Here is a 12,019-nt window from a genome sequence, read left to right as displayed (position 1 = left end):
GATTTGTTTCTCTCCCTCTTTAGAGATTTTTGCATCCAATTGTGTCCCTTACCCTGCCACCTGAAAGGCCGTGTGCTAGGAGTACGTGACAACTGCTATCAGAGAGACCATGTGTCCTATATCTCAGAGCCTTTAAAATTTCTTGTACTGCATAAATCCCCTGTTCCTCTCACCAAACATTGTTTATTGACATCGTTTTCACTAATTATCTGTAGTCACCATGTTATGAAAACTCATCTCTGGAAACTGGCCTCAAAATGTTAAAATCATCATATGATCCTCCTATTTATTAATCATCTGCTCAAGCAATTAAATTCTAAGTCTTCATGGATATGTACTCCATTTGAATATGTAAATCAAACGTACATCACATTATAATTGATTCAATGGCAGATCACAGTCTCTATGCTGCAAGAGAAACAGTATCTTCGCATGTATCTGATCCTCCCATTTTAATGGTTTGAAATTCTATGACTTAGATTAGATTTAATTCCCATGGTTAAGTTCTTTATCACGAAAGAAACTGGAATAGATTTCTCAGGAAGGTAGGAGAAATAAAATCCCGACATCATTTATCAATCAATGCTTTAATTAATGATCGAAGACAAATGTTGACAATCTTGCCAGTAATACCCATTTTCCATGAAAGATTGTTAAAGAAAAAAAATCAAAATTTGACAATTTGGAAGGGTCAGGATGGAGAAAAGAAATGCAGGAAATGGTTTAAAATCCATCAATAAGCATATTATAGACTGAATAATCTGTATTGTACTTCTGAAAAATTATTTAAACCATGACACATACCAGCCATGAATCTTATAAATCCATATTTATTAACAAGTCATTCATGAGAAAATTGTACAAAATATATTCTGATCACATTAAATCCAAACATAGCCCAGTCTAGATTCAAGTTGTAATGTCACTCAGTTCCTAATAAATGAAATTCACTATCCCTTTATATACTGAATTATGCAGCTGAAAAACACCCCAAGCCCTCTGATTATTAAATACAACTTAATTTCCATGACAGTGGACACTTCTCATTACAACACTGAAGCAACATAAATCTCCCTTCGACCCTTTGATGGAGATGTATACGTAGACAATGAGACAGCAGCCTTTATCTACATTCAGTGACATGATTTAGTTTTCTTTTCTTTTTAAAAACACATGATTTTTTGAAGTGAACAACAGAAACTGTAACTCAACAATTTAACCTCTTCTAGAGTAGCTTTCCCACCATTTGAGGTGTTATGTTGGATACAATCAACATAATTATAATGATATACTGCCATTATATAAATTTAGTTATTACCTTTCTTTCCCAAACAGCAATCTTCTTAAATAGCTTCACTTCTTGGCTTACAAGCTGATTTAACCACAACTTACTATGTACAAGTGAAACAGTTTCCAAAGAATTTAGCTTAAGTAAGCTAGAAAACAGTTTTTTTAAAAATCGGACTTTTAACATGATTTACTAAAAAGAAGCTATCTAATTTTATGAAGAGCTTAACTTTCCAAAAATGCAACTATTTGGCAAAATTCGAAGTAGACAATATATAATTTGATGAACAGAACAGAACAATATGGCATATGCTGTTATACACTGGGATTTCAAGAAAAAAAAACTCTACATCAGACTAAACTTGCATTTCATTTAGTGATTCAAAGCAACAACTAAATTTGTTTTGCATAAAAATTTGAAATAAAGTTTCAAAACTACTTGCACAATATTTTATATACCGTTGAGGAAAAACAATTCCAGTAATCATTAGCACAAGAGACGTTACATAGATACTACTGAGCAAACTGTGTTTAGTGCAATTCCAGAAATGCTGTGCCAAAAATGTTTTACCTAAACAAATAGCCCTAAATGCTTTAAGAAGGCAACAAAGTAATTTACTACTGCCAGTAATTTTAGTAATTCTAGTAATGTTTACATATTTATTCAATTGTGGACAATGTCTGAGAATACTAGACAGTGATTATATTATACCAGCTTTTTTTTAAAAAACATTTCAGATATTACTAACTTTGAAGACAAACATGAAGACTGATAAAGTTACAAAACACATCAAAATAAATTGAGAGCACTATTACAATTCCAAAGGCAGTAAGTTATGAATTCATGATTTGATTTATTTTTGGCCATATTTGCTAGAAAGAGGAAACTTATTTTTTGATCCTGCCTCATTCTAGAGTATAGATATACCTGCAGAATCGTTCTGGTCAGACAGCCTGGCTTCAAATTCCATCTGTAACAATGAAACAAGTTCTATGTCTGCATGTTTTTTATGTAGAGATAGGTTCAAGATGTAGACTTTTAATGTTGAGCATGCCGACCCCTAAAAATTACTTAAATTCCACTGGAGTTACACTCCATTTGACATTAAGGCAAAGCATGAATGCTTTTTCACGTGATCTAATTTTACTGCTACCTGAATTGAAGACAGAATCCAGCACTGGACTTATAGTGCCTGGCTTTTCATTTGGTAAATATATTTGTACTCAGAGATGAACAGTATACATTTTATAATATTTCCATACCCCAATGCAGACTGGGCATATTTTAATACAAAGTATACGCTGATCTGTTAACCACAGATACACTGTGGGCAGCATGGTGGCACAGTGGTTAGCACTGCTGCCTCACAGCGCCAGAGATCTGGGTTCAATTCCCACCTCAGGCGACTGACTGTGTGGAGTTTGCACATTCTCCCCGTGTCTGTGTGGGTTCCCTCCGGGTGCTCCGGTTTCCTCCAACAGTCCAAAAAAAATGTGCAGGTCAGGTGAATTGGCCATGCTAAATTGCCTGTAGTGTTAGGTAAGGGGTAAATGTAGGAGTATGGGTGGGTTGTGCTTCGGCGGGTCGGTGTGGACTTGTTGGGCCGAAGGGCCTGTTTCCACACTGTAATGTAATGTAATGTAATCTAATCTAAAATATATTCCTGCTCTTCAAACTGCCCATCATCATTTTATTTAAATGGCAGCATAGGAGGGTGATCTAACATTTACTGCTACAGTTAACTTGTGTGACTTTGCCATCATCTCCCATGAATGATGAGGCCATTTTTGATAAGCAAGCAGAGTTTCTTTCCCCCTTTAGGGGAAACACCCTCCACTAAAAATCTAAGTTTTCCCTGTCATTATTATTTTGGCAGATTAATTAATAATAATTTCCACTGGTGAGCACATTTTTTTAAGATTCCCTACAGTGTGGAAACAGGTCCTTTGGCCCAACAAGTCCACACTGACCCTCCGAAGACCCATTCCCTTCTGACTAATGCACTTAACACTATGGGCAATTTAGCATGGTCAATTCACCTGACCATGTTTGGACTGTGGGAGGAAACCAGAGCACCTGGAGGAAACCCACGCAGACATGGGGAGAATGTCTGTGTGGAGATTGCACAGTCACCCGAGGCTAGAATCGAAGCTGGGACCCTGGTGCTGTGAGGCAGCAATGCTAACCACAGACCCACCCTGCCGTGTCCTTAAAGACAGAATTTTCTTTCAGGGAATAAGCAAAGTCCAAGAGGTTAGGTTGTACTGCTGGCATGGATTAAATCATTTTTTTCCCCCAACATCTTGTTTTAAGCTGAGGTTTTGTTGTAAATTTCCAAGAAAAATTCAATTTGGATTTCTACGGGATGAATCACTAAATGTATTGCTATGAGAACCATATGAGAGCTGTATCCCTCTTACAATGCAATAGAAACCGGTTTCCAAATTTAATTTTATCAGTTAAATCTTGATCATAGATTTTCCTTGTAGAAAACTTTCAAACAAATGTTGATGCAGAATTCATGCATTCATATGGAACTATAAACACATATTCAGGGAAGATGGATTAACATTAAAGTTAAAGAGATGAAAGAAATCAAATCATGTTTTAATAACTTTTTTTTGCTTTCCAGCCTTAACATGTTTTTGTTTTCTAATACTATACAGATGATCCACTGATTGTTTTTAATGCATACAAACCAGAACTTCAATCATTTTTCTCAGTAGCATTTCCCTCAATTATATCTTAAAGGGCAAATTCTTAGGCGATAAAACATTCAAAGTCGGTTGTACCCTTTATAGTTTACAACAATGTTTCAACAGAAATGTTCAGTCCAAAGGATGATTCAAGCATAGGCAGGATAAAAATCTATTTTATAAAAATGATGTACCACTTTGTTATGCCAATTATTTATATGAAAATTAAATTTTAGGACAGGAACAATCCACAAGTGTATGCAAAATCTTCTCAGATTTTAAAATAGTCAAAGATTCACTTAGATTTGGTTGAATATTCTGACCATGTTATTCAGCTGTGCTAGACAAAATTTTCGTATAACTCTAACCCTATCTTCATAGAATCCCTACAATGTGGAAACAGGAACTTCGGCCCAACAAGTCCACACCGACCCTCTGAAGAGTATCCCACCCAAACCCATTCCACTACATATACCCCTGACTAATGCACCTAACCTACATACCCCTGAACAATATGGGCAATTTAGCATGGCCAAATCACCTAACCTGCACATCTTTGGATTGTAGGAGGAGACTGAAGCATCCAAAGGAAATTTACGCAGACATGGGGAGAATATGCAAACTCCACACAGACTCGCCTGAGAGTGGTATCAAACCCAGGTCCCTGGTGCTGGGAGGTAGCGTGCTTTTAAGAAACTATGCTTTTAAAACGTAGGTAGAGTAAGATTATTAAATTAGACTTTCATTACCAAATTAACTTTGCAACTTAAACTTGAAATAGCAGTAATTAATAGTGCTGAAATGTTAAAGTAGATTTTATCCACTACGAAAGATAAGATATAACATGTGTCTCAGCATAAAACAACTGATTTCTGTTCGAATACACTACAATTGGACAAGTATTAATTTTGTAATTGCTAAGAAAGCTGCTGGTGTAATCACTGCATAACATGTAAATTATGCTACAGGGGTATCAACATTAACCCTTTGTTCCTGTGATTAGAGAAATCCAAACTGTTTACAAATTAACAGCTTTAACCTGCAGGACATGTTAGAGGATAACCAATATTGGGCAAAAAGTATCATACATTGTCCACCTACAGTAATGACAATCACATGAAAAGCATACACTTTGGAAAAGTGATTTACATAAATTTGTAAGATGACAACATTAAAAGAATTAATTCTGTTTTCATACAGTATTATACATTGATGCAACTCTGTGGTATTGAGCCCCAAATAATGCCAAACAAATACCCATCTATGTCTTTAGTTATGTTTATTTACTTAATCGAACTGGTTTTCCAAATAATTCTAATTCAATGCTAATTTAAATATTCAGAGGGTTAGTAGACTTGTTAAGAGTCTTGCATGTGTCTATTGAAATACTACCCATGTTCTGGAATAGATCAGAAATTAGAAAAATGCAAATATATAAAAGTTTTCACACTATGTTCACATTTATATATGGCATACTCTTTTCTGAAACCTGGATTAGTCAGTGATCTCAAGAAATTTCAAGTATGTACTAAAAATATTTTGCTATAATACACTGCACCTTTGAAAATCTCTCTACCAGATTCAGTCTGTCTCAAAGTGTATGACAGAACAAATTCCATTACACTATTAGCTGTAAACATGTACTTTAGAAAATACACAAGTATGAAAACTTTATGCACAGTAGTAAAATTATACAGTAAAATGACTATTTCAAATAAATGTAGCATACAGGTTCTAATATTTACAATTACATAGACCAACAGTCAATTATGTTGCATGCATCAATTAAATATGCATGTCATGATTCCTGGAGAAAAAAGGCTTGGCATACACAATGACTACTTTGAGCCAGAACAAAAACTTGCTTTGCAGGATTCCATTTTTAAATCTTTTACAGTATTGTTGTTTCCCCACAGTTTACAAGCAATCTAAAGATTTAGCTAATTTTGATTTGAAATTATTTAAAAAATGGAATTTATCAATGATACATCATAGCAGCCAAATTCCTCCTTTTAAAAAATGTTAGCTTTGATTAGGCAGGATATGATCTATTTTCTAATTACACTATTATTTCCAATGACATATTATTTTCATTGACTACTGTAGAAAAATTCAAGAATCCAGAAATATGTGCAGTTGCTATTGAACATAAGACATTTGCAAAATTTGCCCATGCAACAAAGGTCATCAGCACTGGTAATTAGTCACGACTACAAGCTCAAAAGAAAAATCATTCTGGAGTCAGTGGTTCGCTAAAACAAAATTTTCTCACTCAGCTGTTGCCAGAACATTTTGGAGAAATCCACTTTCACCATTTGTTAAAAAGGATAGAAGAAAGACACCCTAAACACAAAAATGAATTAGCCCTGTATTTGTAAAGTTAAATTGCATGACATGTATTAAACCGTTGTTGCTGGTTAGTGATTAATAACTTTAAATATTACTCTATGGTTATTTTCAGTTTTGTGAAAGATTTAATGTCAATAGGTGTGTACAGCAGGTCGACGTGATGTGCTTAGTGTGCAGATGGAGGAACTTACTTATTTCTCGCTTTTTGTACGCTAATGTGCTTCTCACTTTTAACACACACTGCTGGTTAGCAGCAAGTCAGAAAGGGGATCTGAAAGTGCTAATCTCTTTGTGTTGGTCCACAGCCTTTATTTGGCAAATCTATGTGGCACAAGTGGAACCTGGGAAGCGTCTGGCCTTGAGTTAAAACCTCAGAAAATGGAGGATATTTGGCCCCCAGAACGCAGCATGTAGGTCCAGTGTGTGGACACATCATGCATTTTATAAACTAAACACCCAGCTATGGACAAATAGTTCCATCGGTTTGTGCATACCTTGGGAGAGATAAAGGCTAAGAGAGTAAACCCTGAGAAAAAAAAATCTGGAGTGAGGCCAAAGGTGCATTGGTGCCCAAGTCTGGCAATTCCAGCAAGTGGTGTGAAATGTAGCTCTCTGCATTCCTTTAGTCCCAGCCAAGGAGGTCAGGGGAGATCCTGACCCCTGGGCCTCTATAAAAATTTGCTCAGGCTTGTGCCCTAAAGAGGGCACTCCAGTTTCAATAACACAGAATTGACCATCAAGAGCCCACACCACTGTCTCATAAGACAAATGCTTGACAGAGTGATAAATTCAATGTCAGGAAATAAAAAATGGATCTACATATTCAATTGTACAATTTACTTTGAAAAAGACAAGGGAGAGAAATGAAAATGCAATAATACATTAGCCTGAACAAATAAATGATTATTCAAAACTTCCAATAAATTAAAATTCTGATAATACATAGCAGCACGAGGTACACAGCTAAATGTACTACAGATTTAAATATTGCTCATCTTCAATGGCTAAGAAATTTAAATTTTTGGCCAGATTATATTTTGTTTTGAAGCACTGAAGTGAATCTTACAACTACAATTTAGTTCATAACAATATTTCCAAAGAGAGTGGATTATACCTTCCCACATACAGTCCTGATAACTATATCTACTGAGTTAAAAAAGTACATACCCTATTTGGCACAAAATTTCTATCAGGAATCAAAAGTGCACAGTTGTACAGAGTTCATTCTTATTAGGTCATCGCCATTTTTTCGAAGAAGGATTCTATGGAACAACTTTTCAGCGAATGCGCAAAGGTTTATCTCCTGACGAAGGAACGATTTTAATATAAATTAATTCCAATAGGTTGCAACATTCAAATAAAAAGCATTTAGCTGATCAAATCAAAAACGTGTTGCAGTTGCAAACCTGTTCTAACCTACATATTTTACTTCCTCCATACAATGAAGGAACTTCTTTCTAATCCACTAAAACTTAAATATTCAAGACATCTACTATTCCCAGAGCAAATCTGCTTTGGTTACCATTTTGCACACACTTCAGCTTTGGTGTTAAACGCAATAAGAATGCACTTTGTCCAAAAAAAACATGTACAATATATCATGTACAACATCCTTTTTTTTCCAAATTAGTAGTGTTTTATCAGTAGCTACTGGAGTAATTTAAAAGCCTAAATCAGTGCAACTTGAAATTACGTACCATTTTTATTCACTTACAAACTCAGACATCTGTTTCAATGGAATGAAGATTGAAGTAATAAAGATTTCAGTCCGATAAGACTTATTACATAGCTATACTTGTTTTTAAAAAAGGCTGGAGGAATAAAAAAAAAGTCAAGTCATCCTTTTGTTAAAATAGATTATATCCCGTAAGATGTTTCAGTTGTTCTGTAGTTGGACATACATTACAATACAAATTTACAAGTATGTTGGTTGTGTGAGCATCCTTCAAAAAAATTGCAAACTATACATTACATACATGTTTCATTAAAATTAATTTTCAAAATCCTGTGGTTAAAAAGAATTTTCAGATCCTTTGTTTTCATGTATCGCTTCTATAGGAAGACATTTGGTCTGAAGACTGCTAAATTGATCCAGATTTTGGGGATTCTGGCTGTGGCTGAATTACAATTGGGCTATTTACACCTAGAAGGGAAAACAAAAGTGTTAAAACAATACGTGCCCAGCATAAAATGCAAAAGCAGATACACTGACTTAAATTATCAACCAAAACTGTCTAATTAGATTCAAGAAAATAAGTGTTCCAAAAGTCAGAATCCTGCAATTTGTGGTTCTAGATATTTAACATTTCATTCATCACACAAGGAAACAATTGTCTGAAATGGCTCTGAATCACAACCGGCATTATGGTTGTAATTCAGAGTCACACAGTCATACAGCACAGAAACAAACCCTTCGGTCCAACCAATCCATGCCGAACAGAATCCAAAACTAAACTAGGCCCACCTGTCTGCTCCAGGCCCATATCCCTTCAAACCTTTCCTATTCATGTACTTATTCAAATGTCTTTTAAATATTGCAATTGTACCCACATCCACCTCAGGAAGTTCATTCCACACAAAAAAACTGTGTAAAAGATTTGCCCCTCGTGTCTTTTTAAAATCAAAACTGGACACAGTATTCTGGAAGAGGTCTCCTGTACAACCTCAATACGACTTACCAAGTCCTATACTCAAAGGACTGAACACAAAGCATGCCAAATGCCTTTTTAACTGTCCTGTTTGTATGTGATGCAAACTTAAAATTATTTACCTGAAACCCTAGGTCCCTCTGATCTACAACAATACCCAAGGCTCTACCATTAATTGGATAAGCCCTACCCTTGTTTGTTGTACCAAAATGCAATATCTTGTTTTTATCATTGTAATTGATCAAATACTTCAGCTATTTCTTCTGCAAATTATGGCAAGTTAATTAAAATTCCAATTGCTTATGTAGCAATTGTTAGTTAAGTATTTTTTTGAAATGGGGAAGAGAACATAGTTGCATTTAAAATTGTTATCTTGTTTCCCATATATCCTAAAACATGGCACACACTACCTTTATTTTGAAAAGCAATGACTGTTAAGTTGACAAAGTGAGACATAAGAGGAAGTGAAAGTAAAGAAACTAATTTGAAATATTGGGTAAACTGTGAAAGTCAGGTAGGCCTCAGGAATAAATCCAAAATTACACAATTTTAACCTGCAATTGTGAGTGCATTGGTACACAAATAGCTTGAAGAGAAAAAAAAAGCTGGATTTGAATGGAACATATTTAAAGTATATAAGCTTAATTAAGCTTAATTTGTAATTGTTACCAAATTAACTGGAGTGAGAATCTGATACCTAAAAGAAATATCATACACAGCCCTAATTATTTATACTTCTGTTAAACACCCAACAACATTCAATAGAAAACAAAGAAATTGAAGGCATCAAAAGCATAGATGGGACAATTTTAACCTGACCCTCATGAGAATGCAACATCTGCATGTAAGAAGGGTATGTCATAAAACTGTTAACATGGCATATCAAGAATAACCATTTTGATTTACAAAAGTCATTGGTATGATAAGACTGCAATCAACAAGCTGATAGAGCATGTTTTTAAACAAAGAAGCATTATAATATCATTGTTTAGTTTATAAGGTAGAGGGATTAGTGTTGGTAGGAAGCAGAGGGTAACAGTGGATGGATGCTTGACAGATCAAAGGCCTGTGACTAGTGGAGTGCCTCAGGGGTCAGTGCTGTGCCCCCATTACTGTTTGTAATCTATATCAATGATTTGGATGAGAATGTCCAAGGCATGATTAGTAGATTTGCAGATAACACTTAAATAGGAGCCATCATAAACAGCGAGGAAGATTATCATAAATTGCAGCAGGACCTTATCAGCTGAGGGCGTAGGTCAAGAAATGGCAAATGGACGTTAATATAAATAAGTGTGAGGTCTTACATTTTGCAAAGTCAAAATCAAGGTAGGAGTTTCATGGTAAATGGTAGGACCTGAAGGATGTGGTGGAACAGAAGGACCTTGGGGTTCAGGTACACTGTTCTCTGAAAGTGGACAGTCAAAGGGAAGTGAAGGAGGCTTTTGGCACACTGGCTTTCATCAGTCAGGACATTGAGTATACAAGTTGGGAAATTATGTTGCAGTTGTAGAGGACATTGGTGAGGCCGCACTTGGAGTCCTGTGTTCAGTTTTGGTCACCTTGCTATAGGAAGGATGTTATTAAACTGGAAAGAGTGCAGAAGAAATGTTGCCAGGACTCAACAGACTGAGTTATAGGGGGAAGTTGGATAAACAAGGACTTTTTTCTTTAGAGTGTAGGAGACAGAAAGGGCATCTTATAGAACTGTATACGATCATGAGAGGCATGAATAGGGTGAATATACTCAGTCTTTTTTCCCAAGGTTGGGGAATTGAGGACGAGAGGGCATCAGTTTAAGGTTAGAGGGGAAAGAATAAAAGGGAACCTCAGGGGCAACTTTTTTTTTTAAAAACCCAGACGGTGGTACACATATGGAATGAGTTGCCAACAGAAGTGGTTAAGGTGGTATATTAACAACATTGAAAACGCATTTGGACAAACACATGGATAGGAAAGGTTTAGAAGGATATGGACCAAGTGCAGGGAAATGGGGTTAGTGTGGATGAACATTTTGGTCAGCATGGACCAGTTTGGGCCAAAGGGTATGTCTCTATGCTACAGGACTCTATAACTCTAATTTAGTCTTTACCACAACCCACTCAAAAATCACAACAGTTTTAAAAATAAAAGTCAAACAACAAACTCTGAAATTCGTTTCCATGATCTTGTTACATAAAGTAGAATTATAGATAACATTAACAAATTATAGCAGTTTTTATTTAATTTCTGATTTGGGACATTTGCAAACAATGCCAAACTTCAATAATGCGAGCATAAGAGGTACAGTTAGTAAGTTTGCAGATGACACCAAAATTGGAGGTGTAGTGGACAGCGAAGAGGGTTACCTCAGATTACAACAGGATCTGAACCAGATGGGCCAATGGGCTGAGAAGTGGCAGATGGAGTTTAATTCAGATAAATGCAAGGTGCTGCATTTTGGGAAAGCAAATCTTAGCAGGACTTATACACTTAATGGTAAGGTCCTAGGGAGTGTTGCTGAACAAAGAGACCTTGGAGTGCAGGTTCATAGCTCCTTGAAAGTGGAGTTGCAGGTAGATAGGATAGTGAAGAAGGCATTTGGTATGCTTTCCTTTATTGGTCAGAGTATTGAGTACAGGAGTTGGGAGGTCATGTTGCGGCTGTACAGGACATTGGTTTAGGCCACTATTGGAATATTGCGTGCAATTCTGGTCTCCTTCCTATCGGAAAGATGTTGTGAAATTTGAAAGGGTTCAGAAAAGATTTATAAGGATGTTGCCAAGGTTGGAGGATCTGAGCTAAAGGGAGAGGCTGAGCAGGCTGGGGTTGTTTTCCCTGGAGAGTCGGAGGCTGAGGGGTGACCTTATAGAAGGTTACAAAATTATGAGGGGCATGGATAGGATAAATAGACAAAGTCTTTTCCCTGGGGTCGGGGAGTCCAGAACTAGAGGGCATAGGTTTAGGGTGAGAGGGGAAAGATATAAAAGAGACCTAAGGGGCAACTTTTTCACGCAGAGTGTGGTACGTGTATGGAATGAGCTGCCAGAAGATGTGGT

General features: G+C 36.1%; 1 protein-coding gene across 1 annotated transcript in view; it reads right to left on the bottom strand.

The window, feature by feature from the left end:
* Nucleotides 1-816: 816 nt before the first annotated feature.
* The window catches only part of dnajc5ga (DnaJ (Hsp40) homolog, subfamily C, member 5 gamma a), a 43,441-nt gene continuing 32,238 nt past the window's right edge, over nucleotides 817-12,019 (bottom strand). Inside the window, exon 5 of the mRNA XM_072557636.1 lies at nucleotides 817-8,476. Within this exon, the coding sequence (XP_072413737.1) occupies nucleotides 8,415-8,476 (62 nt within the window). The 3' untranslated portion in view covers nucleotides 817-8,414. The remainder of the gene's footprint in view (nucleotides 8,477-12,019) is intronic.

The sequence above is a fragment of the Chiloscyllium punctatum genome, chromosome 3 (assembly GCF_047496795.1).
Source record: "Chiloscyllium punctatum isolate Juve2018m chromosome 3, sChiPun1.3, whole genome shotgun sequence".
Lineage (NCBI taxonomy): Eukaryota > Metazoa > Chordata > Chondrichthyes > Orectolobiformes > Hemiscylliidae > Chiloscyllium > Chiloscyllium punctatum.
The sequence above is the reverse complement of the archived record's forward strand: the minus strand, read 5'-3'. Positions and strand labels throughout refer to the sequence as shown.